General features: G+C 36.0%; 2 protein-coding genes across 2 annotated transcripts; one reads left to right on the top strand and one right to left on the bottom strand.

Annotated features, from left to right (window-relative positions):
• Nucleotides 1-1,113: 1,113 nt before the first annotated feature.
• LOC110926070 lies at nt 1,114-5,318 on the bottom strand. The gene is made up of 5 exons (XM_022169830.2): nt 4,524-5,318; nt 3,274-3,423; nt 2,785-2,880; nt 2,559-2,711; nt 1,114-1,492 (listed from the first exon to the last, which is right to left on the bottom strand). The coding sequence occupies exons 1-5, from the start codon at nt 5,070-5,072 to the stop codon at nt 1,358-1,360; spliced, it is 1,083 nt and encodes a 360-aa protein (XP_022025522.1). The 5' UTR covers nt 5,073-5,318; the 3' UTR covers nt 1,114-1,357.
• Nucleotides 5,319-11,599: 6,281 nt separating this feature from the next.
• Nucleotides 11,600-12,646, top strand: LOC110924849. The gene has a single exon (XM_022168834.1). It carries the CDS (start codon nt 11,600-11,602, stop codon nt 12,644-12,646), a length of 1,047 nt encoding a protein of 348 aa, XP_022024526.1.
• Nucleotides 12,647-20,333: the final 7,687 nt, after the last annotated feature.

Raw genomic sequence — 20,333 nt, 5'->3', positions numbered from 1 at the left:
GAACCACACTTTAATTTCCTCAAACGCATTCTGAGGTACATTTAAGGAACTTTGGATTTTGGCATACATTTATCCCCCTCTAAATTTGTCACCCTTAATGCTTACTCTGACACGGATTTGGGGGGGGGGGGTCCGGATTCTAAGACACCTTGGTGTCTTGGTCCTCTAAAAGACAAGCAACCATCTTCAGATCAAGTGCTGAGGCTCAATACAGAGGTGTAGCTAACACTACAGCTGAATTGACAAGGTTAGGCAACCACCTTCACGAATTGTCTCTCTTGTTTTCAAAATAGCATTTCCATACACATTTATTACTCACTACATGCATATAAGTATATTATAACACCACACACATCAAACTGTTCAGGAAGTGAAGGAACTACTTTTTGGGCTTTGTTCATGGTGCGGACGAGAATGGATGAATGGTCGTGATTTATGGAGTGGAAAAGACATAACTCGGATCTTAGATCCTAGTACTGTAATATGATCCAAGGGCCAAAAAGTGGTTCATTTGGTTCCTAATTGTTATGAGGGTTCTCATTAGAGCGTCCTTGAGATTATTACTAACTTTTAACTCCCAGTATAAAACATTGTTTCAACAAGGAAGCGATCAGAAGAAGCATGGTCGTGATTAACAGAGTGGAAGAGACTTAGTCGTCTTAGAGCTCAACCATCCATCGAATGATCCAAGGGCCAAAATGTGGTTCGACTGGTAACTAAATATTTAGTGGTTCTCATTAGAACCTCCTCGAGACTATTATCAAATTTAACTCCATGTTATAATATTGTTTCAACAAAGAAATCGAAAGTACCCTAGAAAGCTTTGATTCCTAGGGTTAGGTTACACAGTTTGCTAATAAACCTAACCCGGCCCAAATCCTTATTCCATAGAAAAACTATACAGACCCGCTACCCTACCCGATTGACATGGGTAACAAAATACATGGAAATCTAATTTCATTTCAGGCGGTTCGTCTTTGAGAATGCAAGAGCATTAACTACTGGTTTTACCGCGACAATCAATCAACCATGGAGCGAGTTGATGACAAGGAACCAAACCTTGCATCACCAACTCAAGATATCAAAATGAGCTTTTCATTCAAAACACTAATATTTCAAGGCCAACAACAAGACGTTGATGAATATACGAGAGCTGGGAAGCCAAGTTATACAACAAAAACACAAATCAAGACAATGGTAGCGGCACTTGTAATAACTGTAGTTAAATCCAACAAATACCCGGTAAAATCATGTTAAGCAAGCACAATGGAAGAAAAATGTAAAACACAGAAACAAATCTTTTCATTTTTTTAGTTTTATGCACAAATAGATTCAGCTATGGTAGGATACCGCCAGCCTACTGTTGAGACTCAACCGCTGTTTTGCAGATGGGACACGTTTTCTTCTGCCCCAGCCACTGCTTTATACAATACATGTGATACAAATGCCCACACTCCAGCTTGCCAATTTCATCCTCTTCTTCATGTTCCTCCTGTCACGATTTCAAAATGTAAACTTAACAGGTCTGGTCGGGTCGGGTCGGGTCGGGTAAATCAACCATTTTATTTTTGCTGGAAAAAGGGTCAAACGACGTGTTGAAAACTGTCCAGAGTGTATTTTAGCTTCATAAATCATTTTGCTTAAATTAGAAATGAACAGGCAAAAAAGTGTGACCCGACATCTATTAGTTGTCAATCGCTTGCTACAAATCATAGTTTTAATCAACCAATTATCAGATTATCTGATTCTACTTTTCCTTATATAGCAATATAATCATTTTGAAAAAACTAAATGCACTGCCCTATGGCAAAAGAAAACATTTGACTGTTCGGTTTAAACTGTTTTTTTTTTTTTTCAAAATCATTGTTTTTATTAAAAAATTTAAAATGAAGATGGCTCATAATAGAAAATACATACATAACATGTTTCAAAATAAAATAAAAATGGTCAAATGGCCGAATAGGTTTGCATGGTTGGTTCCAAACTATCAAAACCGAACCATTAATCCATCGATATAAATCTCAAACTTGGTTTTAAAAAGCGAGAGACGCACAAAAGCGACGAGGTCTAAAAATGAGGCGCGAAGCGCAAAGCGCAAAAGCGTTGGGCTTTTCGTACCCGAGGCGCAAGAAGATTATATAAAGTTTTATATATATCCCATAGGTTTTTAGCATCCCTTATCCAAAATATAGTTATAACTAAGGTTTATATAAGATTTTACCTACATGTACAAGCCAAAAAACCTATTGTCCAACACTTTCATGCATAAAAACAACATAAAAACACCCAAAATACGAAAGGTGCGCGCCTCAGACCTCAAAAACCCAAAAAAATGTGCTTTTCTTGCGCTTTGCGGAAAAAGCGCGCCTCGCGCCTAGGCGCGCCTTTTAAAAGCCAGATCGCAAACCGGCCGACTTGCTTCGGTTTGGCGGTTTCAACGGTGTATGAACACCGATATATAGCCTTAATTTGTTATTACTAAAGGGTAATTTTGACATTGAGTGGTAAAGAGTCACGTGTGTGCGCGCCACGTATATTGTGTATTTTAGAAAGGAAACCTGACAAATGGTGCATTTCCATTGGATCTCTGTCGAGATGTGAGATGATGACTTGTTCATTGGTGGCTTGGTTTTCCTGACACAACGACGTATCTCGTCGTCTCTTAAACCGGTACTCACGTACCCAATTTTGTCACCAAGCTCCAGCAGTTCCTATTTCAAAACAGAAACAGAAAGTTAAATAATAACATATAAAAATGTTTAGGTGATATGATAATAAACGAACCTCATAAGACATACTATCGACATCAAGCCTCCAGTCTCTGTATCGATCATGATCTAATCTTCCCCCCATTAGTAAATTACCTTGGAGCATAACAATCTGCAGGAAATGTCGAAACAAAAAACTTAAAATGAATAAATATATACAAAAATACAAGGAATATTCCTAACTGTTATGATGGTTATCATTAGAATGTTCTCAAGACTATTACTAACTTTTAACTTCCGGTAACAACGCTGTTTGAACAACCTTGAAATCAGAAGTACGGTCGTGATTTACTGATTGGAAGAGACGTAGACGCCTGGTCTCTCAGATCTCAGCCATCCATTGAAATATGATCTAAAGGCCAAAAAGTGTTTCCTGAATACTTAATGGTTCTCGTTACTCGTTAGAAGTTAGAACCTCCTCGAGATTATTATCAACTTTTAACTCCTAGTAAGCACTTCAATGGTTTTAACCTATGAGCAAAAAGAAAGTAATTTGTGTGCTTACCTCGGCAAGGCCTTCAGGAGAACGGTGTCTAAGATGGCGATGATGTCGAGATCCAAATACATCTAATCGATGGTGTGGAATTCCAGAATCGGTATCGAAAAATGGAAGGTCCTCAGGATGCACCATTCTCCTTCCACCATATGAGACTCTCTGCATTAATAAGTTAAAAATTTCTTTAAATTCAAATAATATAAAAAGAAAAAAATTATAGCTAGAAAACCCAAGTTATAATAATGGAAAAATAGAGAGATCAGCAAATGTTATGAGTATACTAGCTATCCAATAAATTAACCAATTTTATTCTTTCTTATAAGGAATAACAAATGTAAAGGAGCGCTCTTTATTCCTATAAGGGGTGTTTGGATGTACCATCTGTTATGAGTATACCATACAATCCAGAAATTTAACCAACTTTATTTTATTCTTGTAAGGAATAACAATACAAAAAGGAGCACTCTTTATTCCTTCCTATAAGGGGTGTTTGGATGTATCATATGTTATTAGTATACTATGCTATACAGAGAAATTAACCAAGGTTCTTCTTATAAAAATAGCAAGAAGCACTCTTTATTCCTACAAGGGGTGTTTGGATTGGATGCACCATTTCAAAGATTATTACTATTATCTAAAAACTGCAAAATCATAATTATAATCTCTTCCTTCTCCAAATCCAATTATTGCTCAATTTTTTTAACACCCCGTTGTCAAGTTCCAATCTTTATATAAATTCCAAATCTTTACATTAAACTTCCAACAAAAATACCCACAAATTCTTGAAAACTAAAGCAAAAAAAGAATAAAAACAAACACACAAACACCCACTTGTCAAGTTGCAATCTTGATGTCAAACTTACACCAAAACATCCATAAGCTCAACAAAACTAACATAAAAAAAAAAAAAAAGATTAAAACAACCAAACATACCTACAAATTAAAGAAAACCAAGTAAAAAAACAATAAAAACCAACACACAAACACCCACTTGTCAAGTTACAAACTTTATGTAAAATTCCAAATTCTTACACCAAAACATCCATAAACTCAACAAAAATAACATAAAAAGGAAGATTAAAACAACCAAACATACCCACAAATTCAAGAAAACTAAGCAAAAAGAAACAATAAAAACAAACACCCACTTGTCAAGTTACAAACTTTATGCAAATTCCAAATCTTTCCACCAAAACACCCACAAATCCAACAAAACCAACATAAAGAAAACACCAGAAACAACCAAACAAGAAACATACCTCCCTGACATTAACCTTATCAATATCAACCTTCCCTCTAGCAGAAACCACAACAGGCCTCCTTGATACCACACAATCCACATTAGCAGCATCTGTAGACAACCCAATTCCAGGCCCACACCACACATCCGGCCCAACCAAACAAGAAGAAGAAGAAGAAGATGATGAACCCACCATCACCGGATTACTATTATTATTATTATTACCACTGGCAGAAATCTCTAACCCACCAATATCATCACTTGCAGAAGCAGAATTCTTGTTCTTTTTCATCTTCTTTTTCCTCACTTTCTTCCCCTCCCAGTTTGCAGATGTTCTTATCATCGCCGGAACCGACACCTGTGCCGGAGCAGTGCACCCCAGGCCTCTAAATCTTGTGGCTGTAAATAACTTTTTCTTGGTGTTTGTATTATCTGGGGTTGGGGGGTCTTCTGTGGTGGGGGAGAATGTGGAGAGGATGGATGAGATTGTGGATTTGGGTCTTGTCGGTTGGATTGGATCTGGGTGTGTTTTGGGTTTTCTGTATCTGGGTTGGTGATCTTGGGACATTTTTTGTTGAAGAAGCCTGGTTATTGATGGTGTTCTTGTTTGTTTGGATAGTGTGTGTTGTGTGGGTGATGGGGAGGAGAGAGAGAGAGAGAGGGGACTTGGAATTTGGAAAGAGAGGTTGAAGATTTGATTTTTTAAAGATTTTGCAGAAAAAGAGTGGTAGGGATTAGGGAATATAGGAGGTGAGTTTTTTCATGAGAGGAGTGAGAAATGAGAATGGTGGTTGCAACATCAAGCATCCAAAACAATTATTTTAATAATTGTGTTGGTATATTTATAATTTTTTATAAACAATTATTTTAATAATTGTTAGTATATTTATCATTTTATATGATTATAAATCTAACAAAAATGGTTTTATAATTAGAAGTTACTAGTATTTTGCATCTCGCGTGTTGCGGTGGCGATTGGAGACGTGTAGTAAGAGAATACATGATTCGTAAAATGCAATGTGTAAAAGACAATTACAGAAAAGTGTAAAACACAATGCGTAAAAGACAATTTGTGACAACCGATAATTTTCAGGTTAACACCATTAACACAACTCCGTTATCTTAAACATTATCTCAAACATCTGTTTATTACATTACACTTGAGTGGGGTTAATTAAGTGTGTCAGTTAGTACGCGAACATCCACATATCGGTAAATCGGTGAATTAACTGAATTATCGAACCGCGGACGTGCATGTCTCCGAACATTGATGATTAAGTGAAATAATAATTCTGAAAAAGTTAAATGAATATATTGGGTGAATTTATATGCTTTTCGGTATCTACGTGTATTGTGTGTATTTTACGTGAATTGCGTGCTTATACGTGTAAGTTGTTCGGTTTCGTGTTTTACTATTTGGTAACGATTGTTAGAAAAAAAAGAAAAACTTGGGGAATCTTATTTAATAATGTATGCTAGTGGAAAACGGGCCTTAGTTGGACAAAAAGTCTGAGATGGAAACCCATGAATCCTCCTTAGTTGTTTAAAAAAATAATAATAACAAACCCAACCCAAACCCTCCCCCTTGCGTCAAAAGCATAACCACGACCCCAACTCCCTTCAGTCGACTTTTTTCAACTTCCCACTCTCAAACCCTGGTTCAATCCTTGATCCAGTCTCTCAGATATTGGAGTCTCCGTGCAATCCGTGTTTTTAACGCAACTAGTACGTAGTCTACCTCCAATTTCATGTTTTTAAGCTTCAATTTGAAGTTCATCACAAAACCCTAGCTTTTCAAAAAGAGTCAAGTAAATTAAATATGAGTTGTTTAATGTTTGTTGGTGATTGATTATGACATTAGGGTTTTATATGCATGTATTAGAACAATCAATTTTGAATCTTGATGATTTGTGTGAACTTTCCAAAGAGGAAACTTTAATAATTTGGATTTCTGTATATGAATGTGTTTGATGATTTGCTCATGCTAGTAGATGTATATAATGATGTTAGGAACCAATTTTGTGATGAAACCCTAAGGTGCATGATAGTTCACAACTTATTAAAAAAATGAAACTTTGTTGAATTTGAAGATTTGATATTGCAAGAACTCATAGGAACGTTACTGCAGAATTTTCCGAATTTATTTTAGTCATAACCTGAACATACTTATGCTAAATAGGGTCATTCATGAGTCTAGGATCATCTACTGGATGTGTATATGGTCTACAAATTTTTTCCTAATTTTCATGAACCTTAACTATGTTTTTGTAAGTTTTTAATGACAGGGTGTCAATCTAAGTTTTCTGATCAAAAAATAGGGTCTATAACGAGGACTATAATTTTGGGAGTTAGGACATGAAATGTTTACAATAGGTAATCCTAAGAGTTGTTGAGACACTCCAATTAGCCTTGTGTCAATTACGTCAATAGGTAATCCTAAAAGTTTCAAAATTTGACAATATTAGTCCCTCTCGTCCAAATATTAGACATAAAGTGAGAGTATGGACACGTGTCATAGTATAACTCGACACGAATTTACGAGGTGTTACATCCTCACCCATTAAAAGAAATCTCGACCTCGAGATTTTATTCAAAAAGATTGGGGTACTTTTGTCGCATAATGGACTCAACCTCCCATGTATACTCGGGGCCACGATAGGCATCCCATTTGACCTTTACAATAGGTATCAACTTCCTTCAGAGCTTCTTAGCCTGTCGATCCTCGATCGAAATCGGTTTCTCAACAAACCTTAGGTTTTCATCAATTTACACATCGTGATGTGACATTTCTAGCGACTCATCGGCTAGACATTTCTTTAAGTTACAGATGTGGAACACATCATGAATTCCACTAAGTTCCTCAGGTAGTTTAAGCTTGTAAGCTACTGATCCGACACATTCTATTATCTCGAATGGTTCGATATATCTCGGGCTCAACTTGCCCTTCTTTTCAAACGCATCATACCTTTCCAGGGTGATACCTTCAGTAAGACCTTGTCCCCTACTTGGAACTTAAAAGGTTTGCGCCTCTTATCTGCATAACTTTTCTTCCTATCTTGGGCAGCTTTGAGACGATCACGGATTTGTACAATCTTATCCGTGGTCTCTAGGACAATCTCTGGTCCAGATAGTTGGGCTTCCCCAACTTCAGCCCAACAAACGGGGGTTTAACATTTTCTCCCATACAAGGCCTCAAAAGGAGCAGCCTTGATACTTGTATGAAAATTGTTACGAGAGTTCTATTAGGGGGAGATGGTCATCCCAACTACCACCCAAGTCAATCACACATGCCCTAAGCATGTCTTCCATTGTTTGGATAGGACGCTCACTCTGTCCATCAGTCTGAGGATGGTAAGCCGTACTGAAATTCAATCTCGTGCCTAATGATTGTTGGAAACTCTTCAAGAAGTGAGATGTATATCTAGTATCTCTATCGGATACAATAGATACTTGCACGCCATGCAGGGACACTATCTCGTCCATGTATAATTTGGCCAATTTATCAGAGGTATACGACTTTCCTTATAAGGTATATAAAATGGGATTCCCTCAGACATGAATTTGCTCGGTGTTGGTTCAATTCGTTACGATACAAGTACTCGTTATAATAACCAAAGAGAAAACCTACAAAAATAAAGCCGTTATATGCTCAAAAGGACATGAACAAATATTTTACATCAATCAAAAACCATAAAAATGAATTCTTATACTAGTTCTGATGATATTTATATTGATACTGATGTTGTTTGGTTGGAATCGGTTCAATTCATTTCGTCATGGTACCGGTACTGTACCCGCACTCGTATAACTTATGATTCCAAAATAATATTCGATTTGGAATACAATTTCGTTTTCAACAAAATTTATATCCAAATTAAAAAAAAATGAGTATTTAGTGTTTTTCTTTACGTTAACTAACACAAGTTGTTAGAATAAAATGAAGAATAAAATCAAATTAAATAATGATTAAATTGGTTAAACTAGATGTGTGCAAATTTTTTTCCAAACAAACAATAAATACCGCTATATATGTGTGAAATTGCTGATTGTTTACAGGAGAATTCAAATGAGAACAATTTTTTTTATAAGATTAAAAAAGAATAAATTTCAATCAATAAGAATCCATTATTTTACTTCATTTAATTTTTGTATTTATTATTTGTGTAAGGATATATTGGTAAACTTAGATAGATCATTAATTGTTAATCTTCCTTTTTAATAGCTAACTACATTAAATTTGTAACTTATTTACAAAAAATATATTTTTTCAAAGAAAAAAAGTTGATTTAAAGCGTAGGATAAATTACGAGGCGGGTATGATAAATTACGAGCTGTGTAGGATAAATTTCAATATGTGTAGGACAAATTTCAAAACGTGGAGGATAAATTTTGATGTGTGTAGGAAAACATTTTAGTGTGAGGGATGTTAGTTTTTATGAATAATTAATTAGTCAAAGATAATATTAAATGAGATGAGAAAAAACTATTTCATGTTTTACAATTGTACCATTTGTTCTTTTTCTTTCAATTTAATTTTCTTCTCAAATGAACCCCTACATAACCAACTTCACAACCAAGATTTAACCTGCTAACGACATATAATTTATTTTTTTCGTTAACATCACTTATCATAGAAAAGCGTGCTATAAGCACGTCTAGTTCAACTAGTAATGCGAATTGTTTTTGGCGGATGTTGCTAGCTTGTTCGGTTAGCTCATTGAGTTTGTTGTTAATTCTACGATCCGACTCTATAACCTCTTGATGAAGCTCGGCAAGCCTTTGCAACAAATCGAAGTCATCCCTCGAAGTCAACATGCTAACAAAACAACATATTAGCAATATGCTGCTCGAATTAAAGGGAATGAAATGTTCGTTAATACGGTGTAATTTTTATAAAAAAAATTAACATATGAAAAAGTTTTAGTCGTTTGAAAATCAAGGGGAAGTGGATTTATGAGTCAACAATATTGGATTTTCATATTTTACTCATTTTTTAAAATTTTTTCTAGGCCCAAAGCGGATAGCAAAATTGGGGCCCTTTTTGTAAACGAAAAAAATTGGTATTAATCTTATTATTCATATATCATCTTTGTATACACATATTTATATATCATAAACCTCAATGTTAACAATCTCAAAGCCAAAATTACCAACATATTATATATCTTCTTAGAATTTGAGGCCCTAGGAAAATGGAGGCCTAAAGCTTTTGTTTTATTTCACTCCCCCTTGAGCCGACCCTGCATTTCCCCACTTGTTTCCCTTGTTTTTATTTATGTGATTTCTACAATTGAGAATCACTTAATTTCAACCATTAATCTTGCAAATCAAGGGTCAAACTTGTCTACAATTCTTACAATTATTTCCTCTTATATAATAACCTTTATCATGAAAACATATAATTATCTTTAAACTCCTCTATAACTCACTATCAACGCCCAAGTACATGACTTTTAAAAATCTAAAGAGTGCCCAAGCACATGACTTTTAAAAATCCAAAGAGAAAAAAAAGTACATAACGTTTTAACGCATGCTTTCATTTTCTAAAGCTGAAAAGAAAAATAAACAAACACATTGTTATTAAAGTTTACAACCTATAAACGTGCTTTCGAAACTCATGGACGATAAGGAGAATGAAACAACCTAGCTTCCCTCCATCGACATCTTCCACAAACAAGTTTTTGACACCAAATACAAGAACTTCCCTATCGAAGATTAGATTGGTTAGGTCTTGGCCAAGGTTAGAGCCGGTTTTGTTCGGGCAATTCATAGGTCAGATCGATTAAGACCGATTGTTTTTTAAATAGAAGGCACAAGTGCACATTTCATTGAGTTTTGGTCATGATACACTTAATCCTATTTCTAGGTTGATATTTCTTCAGTGTACATAGCATGATTGTGACAATGATATATATTTTGGGTTGGGATCAGTGCTTTGCTTTGCAAGTATTTATATATGTTTGATTCACCGGTTTGTATTGAAACTTTATGCATCAAAATTTCACAAAAGAGGTGACCTTTAACTTTTTAATAAAATAATCTATAGGTACAAATATCATGAAATAAAAAGTAGTCAAAAGGTTGAAAAGTTTGGTTGGTCTCGATTAATGTCGTGTTTGGATCAAACGGAGGCAAAAACCAAAAAGCCATAAATGCATAAACCGAAAACCAGATCGACTGCTATCGATTTGAGCCGGACATACTCATATCGGGTTGTAGCGTTGATTCGGTTGCTTCAAAACCCAAATGATCAAACTTAAACACATTAAATTTATGTGTTCAACTCATTATACGGATCGATTCAACAAAAAAAAAGTAATATGTTGATCTGACTAGTTTGATACGCAACTGGGTGCCTCAAAACCCAAATGATCAAACTTATAATAACATTAAATTCTAGCTTCATTTGGTAACGTAAAAGATCTACTTTAAAAAGACACAAAAATATTCACGGAAATAGTTACAAACAAACAAAAACTAAAGAGAAAATCGTACCACTATTTAGACCCTTTCTTGTTAATTACAATATTTTTTGTTGTTTTTCATAGAATGACATTTTCTAGGAACAAACAATTAAATATTAAAAGTTAATAAATATTAATAAAGCTAAATCAATGATCCAGAAACCATCTATCTATATCTAGTATAAGTTGTATGTTGTGGGATAGCGTCCCCATATCACCTCACTCGTACCCATCGCCAAGCACTAAAAATTGGCCATGAAAGACGGGCGTCAAAGATGGAAGCGCCCTAATAGAATACGTGAATAAATGTTATCACTTATTATTTATTGTACACATGATATTAACAGATGTTAGTTAGAAGTTAGTTAGTTGTTAGTGTATCTGTCTTTATATACTTGATTAGGGTTTGTAATAATGAATTCAATTCAATCAATTTTCCCCAATTCTCTCTGTCAAAATCACATGGTATCAGAGCGGGTTTTTTCCCTCTGATCTTCGCTTCCGCATCATCGCCTTCTTCATCATCTCATCTTCTTCAATTGATCTGCTTAATCTTTCGATTTCTTTCTTCAAAACGAAATTCTTCAATCAATTGATTCTTCAATCGATTTCATAATCTCGCTTTCTGAATATGTCGAATTCAACCAGTGAATCGCTAAATTCTACTGCAATACCAATTGATTCTTCCAATCCTTTATATCTTCATCCGTCAGATCATCCTGGTATGATTCTTATTTCAAAATCTTTTGACGGAACTGGATTTGCCGCTTGGAAACGGGGAATGACGATTGCTTTATCGGCAAAGAACAAATTGATTTTTGTTAAAGAAAATTTAGGTCAACCTTCTGATGTTTCTCAATCTGCTCTTTGGGAACGATGCAATAGTATGGTTATCTCGTGGATCTTGAATACTTTGTCACGAGAAATTGCTGAAAGCGTTCTTTACACAGAATCAGCACATCAACTTTGGGAAGAACTGAATGATCGATATGGTCAGGCAAATGGTGCAAAGTTATATCAGTTACAAAAGAATCTTTGTGAAATTCATCAAGGTAATACTGATATTGCAACTTATTTTGCTAAAGTCAAAACTAATTGGGACGAGTTGAGTTCGTTAAACCTAGTTCCCTCATGTACTTGTGGTGCATCACGAATTATTGCAAAAAGAGATGAAGATCAACGCTTAATTCAATTTCTTATGGGATTGAATCCAGCATATGATGTTATTAGAGGAAGCATTCTCATGATGCAACCTCTACCATCAATAAATCAAGCTTATGCCATTCTTACTCAAGAAGAAACACAAAGAGGGATATCTACCACAGGACACTTCTCATCTGAATCTGCATCTATGAATGCAAGTGTTCATTCTCAAAGTGGTCAATATTCAAAGTTTGATAACAAGAAAAATTTGGTATGTTCAAATTGTAAGAAAATTGGTCACTCTACAAACAAGTGCTATCGAATTGTAGGTTTTCCTAAGGACTTTAAGTTCACCAAGACAAGACGTGGCACTACAAATATGGCATTTGATGATGGAACTGATACACAAAACCAATCCTCACAATCTGCTCCTGTTATTACCACAGAACAATATAATGAACTGTTGCAGCTATTACAGAAATCTCAGTTGACCAAAGATTCTAATGACACTCAATCTATCAAATTGATTTTTTAGTTAAACTAGGGTTAAGACTCGTCCGTGATGCGGCGCGGGTACATCGTAAACATTGAATGGATTATTCCAAACGTTATATGATTCATTAACCATATGAAAACACACATTTCGACGTATCCAGTTGAACTCAGTGTAACCTGTATAAGCATTGTGATTGTATCAAAATATCGAACAATCATAACGTATTATATGTGACCCAACTCATACATAGAAAACGTAATGGGTATGAAGGAAAATACGCACGTGTAATCGAAAGGGATTAATTAGAGCTTTCAGAAAAAAATGGGAGAAAAAGAAACCATAATTTGACTCATCTCGGTTCGAAAAAAACTTTACGAAACATACATAAAATAAACACGAAAACATATTATATTTGACCTCAATCATTCCCAAAAAAGTTTACATCGAAACGTAGAACAACTTGAATTTATACCAAAACGTACATAAAAATATGCACGTAAAAATGGTTTCTTTAAACGAAAACGTATTATGTTTGACCAGACTTGTCTATAAAAAGTTTACGTCGTAATGTAGAACAAATCATATTTATACATACCCGTACATAAAATATGCACGTAAAAAATAGTTTTTAAGTAAAGGAAGTATAGGGCTAATCGAAACAAAATATTAGTAAAAAATTTAATAGGTTAGAAACGTTCGTAAAACCGTGCCAAGTAGCACCAATGCCACAACGACATCGACTCTCAACATCGTAAAAATAAAATAGATAAAATGGTAAAAATTCCACTGAACGAAAAGGAGACTAAAATCGTTGAACCACGAACACCCGTTACAGTGTCTTAATGCGAAGAAATTAACCAGAAATGTAGAACGTACAAAACTATAACTTATATTGGACCGTGTGCGACCCTAAATAGTCAGTTAAGGCAGTTCATCTTCGTGTACAAAGGCGGAATCAATGTAAACAAAGTCACAACAGCTTTTCCTTTCAATTTCCTTCTCTATTAATGCTTTCTGAGTAAATTTTGACAGCGTTTCGACACCTAGCACATGACCTAATTTCGCTCCAAACGTTACAAATGAGATCACATCATTGGTATTTATACTAAGACTGATTTCGCTCCAAACGGTAGGAGCGAAACCCCATGTGATCACTTTACGAGCGAAATCACCTGGTAAGCTTTGGAGCGAAATTACCTGATAACATCAGGAGCGAAATCATAACTAACAATAAGAGCGAGATTAACATGAAAGACCTGATTTCGCTTCAAATGACACAAGTGTCATTTGGAGCGAAATTACACTCTAAAACCTAATCCTAGATTTCCGTGCTCCAATCTAACCTATCTAGACCTAAGACTCGATAAAGACGTAGATAATAGACATTCAGTGCACCAACAGACTCCCCCTTGGATGTTGACGAAGTCTTCGGCGTCGAGTCTTCAGTCTTGGTCTTTTTTCCAACTCTGTCTCCTCATTGTAACAACTCACTCTTCACAGGTTCAGAATCTTGATCTAGATCTATCTTCAATCTCCCCTTTGACTGTAGATCCAGAACTCTAGACTCCCCCTTTCACAGACTCCCCCTCTCGATATGTTGGGATCTAGGATCTTTATCTGGTTCAAACTTTGACTTTATGAGCCATAGGGATGATAGAATCTACAACCTGTTACTCAACCAATAACATTACAAACTATTGATTTTAACAATAAATCACAAAATTAATCAGCTTTAGAAATCCACTCAAGTATTCAGGTCCACGTTAATGACCCTGATTACTCAATTAATCTACCAAGTCCAACTTAATGACCTTGGTTGATTTCAGACAAAACAAACTGATTTGGCTCAACATTTTCAAACATTTTCTAAAAATAACAAGTATCAAGTTAATGAACTTGTTTTGACTTTTCAACAATCCAAACTTTATCAAGATAAGCTCTCCTCATTCTCCAGTCCAGAACTTTTCCTGCATCTGCTTCAGCTTTCGAGAATCCAACGATCAACTTTCCACTTTGGTTTGTCGAAAAATAAAGCAGAAATAAAATCTTTTTGGATTTTAATAAAGTTTCTAAACTAGAAAATGAAATACAGCAACTTAAATTGCAGAATGTAAACAAAGTAAACTATTTACAAACTTATTTTTGATGAGCGTGTCAGGGAATCATATCAGTTATCAGACAAGATACAAATACCGTTAAGCTTTAATTCATACTCAGAATTAAACAATTCACGTAGATTGTCGATATACTGATCCACTTTAAATTCTCACACAAATTTCAATTAATTCAGGATATGATTTAGATGTCTTAGAAACTTAACTCATTCATGTGTCCCACCTCTTGAATATACTCCCGTATCCAGAATCCCAGTTATTCAGTCTTACAGGTGAGTATACCACAGATGATATCTGTCAGGGGTTAAATGCGAGGGCCGTGAGAGCTCAGGTCGATACTTCCGTATACGCAGAGAGATGACGGCTTCGACTTTTCGGTGTGTCCCCTTTAGAGGATCTTTTGTTTCAACAGCACTGATTATCAATTTTATTGTTTAATCAAGTTGCTGAGGGCGATGCTATGTTTCAAGCATTTGTAGAAAGTATTATTCGGGGACTAGGTCAGAACTTCCATTCAGCAGAAGTCCCAGAATAATACCCAGATATCACTGAGTATAAAGACCTAGTATCTCAGAATAAGGGACCTTTCAAACGAGATTTCAGGGGTTACCTAAATATCCAAGTAGTGTTCCCCACGAAATAAGTTTCGTTTTGAAGTTTTAGGTTTATATCTCGAATAAATCTACTAAATGTGCGAAAACCTATCGACACATCATCAGTGAGACTGTTTAACACTTTAATTATTTACAAATCTTTAGCATACTGTAACTGTCAAACTGATGTACTATCATTTTCCCTTTTTACACAAACTCTTTTTCAAATTTTCTATTGTTTTTGAATTTTGAAAATTTTATCATGTTTTTGTATTTTTGAATTTTTTTTACTGTTTTTGTATTTTCTGAAAATATATCTACTCCCCCTAAATACGAAAACAGGTAAAAAATCGACAAACCATTGCAGATTGTTTCTCATCTTTATCTGCAACAGTACCTTCATCAACGCCAATAATGCCATCCGACACCGAAAGAAGCTTCATACCGTTCAGTTTTAAAAGATATTTAAAACGTGATTTGTCAAAAGCTTTGGTATGTAAATCAGCTTTTTGTTCGTCAATGTGGATTTTCTCAATTCGTATCAACTTTTTCTCGAAACAATCGCGAATAAAGTGATGACGAATTTCTATATGTTTAGTTTTAGCGTGAAGTACTGGATTCTTTGTTATATTAATTGCGGCCTCATTATCAACAAAAAGAGGTGTGTTAAGAAACTGCAAATCGTAGTCGCGCATCTGTTGCTGTATCCACAGGATCTGAGAGCAACAACTGCTAGCAGACACGTACTCCGCTTCACATGTAGATAGCGCCACAGACGTTTGTTTCTTACACTGCCAGGTAACTAAGAGAGGTCCAAAGAACTGGCATCCTGCAGTTGTTGATTTTGCATTAACTTTGCAGCATCCGCAATCCGAATCGGAATACCCTTCGAGCGTAACGTCACCTTTTCTAGGATACCACAACCCCAATGAAGGAGTTCCTTTCAGGTAGCGTAATATCCTCTTCACAATAATCATGTGCGAAGCTCTCGGGTTAGATTGATATCTTGCTGCGAGGCACGTTGGTTACATGATATCAGGACGTGAAGCAGTTAAGTACATCAATGAACCTATCATGGATCGATAAAACGTCTCATCATCCCTGTCTCCGGTGAGATCTGGGTGAATCCCATGATTTGTTGCAAGAGGAGTAGCAGCTGAAGTAGAACTTGACATTCTAAATTTCTCTAGAATATCATGCACGTACTTCGTCTGGTGAATGAAGATTCCCTCGGGTAGTTGTTCAACTTGTAGCCCCAAAAAGAATTTCATTTCCCCCATTGATGACATTTCGAATTTTTGCTTCATCACTGATTCAAAGTCTTTGCACAGACTCTCATTTGTTGACCCAAAAATTATATCATCCACATAAATCTGTACTATCAGAAGATGTCCGTCGACCTCTTTAGTGAAGAGAGTGGCATCCACTTTTCCACAAATGAAGCTGTTGGCTAGTAGGTGTTGAGACAAAGTCTCGTACCAGGCTCTCGGGGCCTGATGTAAACCATACAACGCTTTATCCAATAAGTAGACCTTGTTCTTGTGGATTGGATCGGTAAAGCCCGGCGGCTGACCGACATAAACCTCCTCTTTAACCTTCCCATAAAGAAACGCCGATTTTACATCTAGCTGTTATACTTTGAAGTTCTTCCAAGATGCGAATGCCAGGAAAATTCTGATTGCTTCTAGTTGTGCCACAGGAGCATAGACTTCTGTAAAATCAATCCCCTCCTGTTGACTAAAACCCTGGACAACGAGTCGAGCCTTGTTTCGTACAACAACTCCTCGATCATCTCTCTTACACTTAAATACCCATTTTGTATTGATTTTCCTGTGACCATCCGGCAAATCCACTAGCTTCCACACTCCCAACTTTTCAAACTGACTTAACTCTTCTTGCATCGCAATGACCCAAGAGTCTTCAGTAAGCGCCTCTTTGTAAGTTCTTGGTTCGATCTGCGAAATAAAACAACTCAATGAAAATTTAGTTTGTAAAGGTTGTAGGATCGGTTTCGACCTGAATGAGTCGTTCGGAAGAGCTCTCGTACGTTTCAGAGGCGGAAACTAAGAAACGCACTAGAAAACAGCTTGAACTACACTTTAAACCTCTTGTATATTCATTTAACAGTGATTACAATGAGAGGAAATACCGGCAGCACTTCGGTATCACTTTGTCTGACCGTTACAAATGATGACAGCTTGAATCCTATTTATAGTACACAATCTATCGGTTTGAAACCGTTTCAAACGGTTAACAATTTCAAACGGACATCTACTGTTTTAAACGGCCGCCACTCAAAACGGCCTACTTCAAACGGACAATCTACTTTAGAACTGTTGGGCCTTCAAGTAATTGGGCTTTCAAACGGACAAGTTATTTCAAACGATCATGACATCTAATTGGACGATTCAAACGGTTGACTCTCATTGGACCCTTCAAACGGTTGGTCAATCATCACTTCATATTTCATGCACAATCTTCTTGACTTCACGTGAACATTGTTGACTATTCATGAGATGATGATGCAAGAAATGATGTCACAAGGATGATGTCATTATCAAGAATGATGACATCATTCTTGTTCCGTATCGCAACGAACCCGAGACTCGACATTAGACGAAGACGACAGATGACTGCACCAACAGACTCCCCCTCAGATGTTGACGAGTCTTAAGTGTTGAGTCATCAACGACTTCAGTCTTTATCAGTCTCTGGACTTCACTCTCAGTCTTTTCTTGCAGGACTTCAGACTCCCCCTTACGATATGCTGGCATTTCTTCAGATCATCAGCATCATCAGCTTTAGGATCGTTGTCTGGCTTTCCGTCTAACAGCTTTTCATCTTATCCTGCAAAAACTCTACCTCAAAGTAAAATTTCTCTCACATACATATTTCAAACATAAACACTCGCACTAATTCAGACTTTCCTTCAAAACAAAGACAGATTTTCCAATCTGATGAACCACTATAAGGTTAGATTATGAAAACATTTAATTCCAAACATACACTCCCCCTCAAATATTACTCATCATGTTTAGCACTCGGAATTTTGAAAAATAGCTCTTCAATACCAGTTGTCGAAAATCTTTTTGAGTTTTTCAAAAGTTGATGCTAAAACACACTGAAAATCTTTTTGGATTTTGAAATAAAGAAAATGTAATGCAGTAAAGAAATATTTAAAAAACAATATTTTTGTCAGTTCGTGTAAGAGGATCATATCAGTTTTGTGACAAATCACTAACACCATTAAGCTTTAAACATACTTAGTTCTAAACTATTTACCTAGATTGTCAGTATATTGGTCCACTTTAAATTTTCACACAAATTTCAATCGATTCGAGATACGATATTAGTGTTTTAGAAACTTAAACTTAATTGTGTATCACTCCACTTGAATATACTCATGTATCCAGATCCCAATATTCAGTCTTACAGGTGAGTATACCACAGATGATATCTGTAAAGGGGTTATGTGCGAGGGCCGTGAGAGCTCAGGTCGATACTTCCGTATACGCAGAGAGATGACGGCTTCGACTTTAGGTGGGTCCCCTTTAGAGGATCTTTTAGTTACAACAGCAGCGACTATCAATTTTATTGTTTCATCAGCTTGCTGAGGGCGATGCTATGTTTCAAGCATTTTGCGAAAAGCATTATCCGGGGACTAGGTCAGTACTTCCATACAGCAGAAGTCCCGGGATAATACCCAGATATCACTGAGTATAAAGACCTAGTATCTCAGAATACGGGACCTTTCAAACAAGATTTCGGGGGTTACCCATATATTCAAGAATAGTTACCCACGAATCAAGCAAGTTTGAATTAGGTTTATATCTCGTTTCAATTTACTAAATGTGCAAAAACCTACTGACACATCCGCACTAAGATTGTTTATCACATTTAAACTTTCCAATTCTTTAGCATGTTGTGATAGTCCACTGATGTACTATCATTTTCTCTTTTTCACAACAAAACTCATTTTTGATTTTATCATGTTTTTGGCTTTTTCAAATTTTCTAATGTTTTTGTATTTTCTGAAATTTTCTACTCCCCCTAAAATGCAAACACATTAACGAAAATTGAAAACAAACTGTACAGAAACATGACAACCGATATCAAATCGCCTCAATTCGCCATTCGCTTGGCATAAACAATCAGAACTCCCCCTATCAACAAACTATTTTCCCATTTAGATTTCAAAACACTTAAGTTTGTTTTAATCAAAATGGTTTTTCCGGAAAATAAAGTTTGATTGATTTTATCACTTGTAGATTTATCAAACAAATGTTCGGGGATGTGGTTCATCATCTTGTCTTCCAACCAGATGTAGGAAAATACAAGTATAAATTAATGTCCTTGATTTACCATTTGCAGTTCAGAAACCTCTGTACCACTTGTAAGAAATACACAAACAAACCTCTTTACTGTTTGTATGATTGACGTTACCGAATAAAATTCAAGAAAGATGCCGATTCATGCTCCACGCTTACCAACCTGGGAGCTCCGGCAAGTCCTGCAAAACCTCAAACACAGATTAAGAAGGATGCCGATTCATGATCCACGATTACCAACTTGGGATCTCCGGCAAGTCAGGCTTTTCTATTTGAACAGATTTACCCAAGCCTGACGGTCCTTGGGTGATTTCGAATTCTTGTTCAACAATGGTGGAAAGTTTGTATCATCCATTGTTAAACCTGAATTTTCAGTTTTTACCTCAACAACTGGCTCTTCTGGCTTTACCGTACCAGAATCATTGCCTGAATGTGGCTTGTCTGACTTTATTGAGTCAGATTTAACGCCGACATGTGGCTCCTTTGTTTCCGAAGAAACAGATTCATCGCCAGAAAATGTTACCTTCTTCTTGTCCTTTTTTGTCCTCAGATTTGTATCTGATGAATTCGACTTGCTTGACTTTGCAGTTGAGGGAGTTGATTCATCCGAACTCTTATTCGATCTGTCTGGTGAACCTGAGGACAAAATCTTCTCCATATATTCTCTGGCCTTCTTCCTCTTCTTTCGCAG

This window comes from Helianthus annuus, chromosome 17 (genome assembly GCF_002127325.2).
Source record: "Helianthus annuus cultivar XRQ/B chromosome 17, HanXRQr2.0-SUNRISE, whole genome shotgun sequence".
Classification (NCBI taxonomy): Eukaryota; Viridiplantae; Streptophyta; class Magnoliopsida; order Asterales; family Asteraceae; genus Helianthus; species Helianthus annuus.
This window is presented reverse-complemented; position numbering and strand designations above follow the sequence as displayed.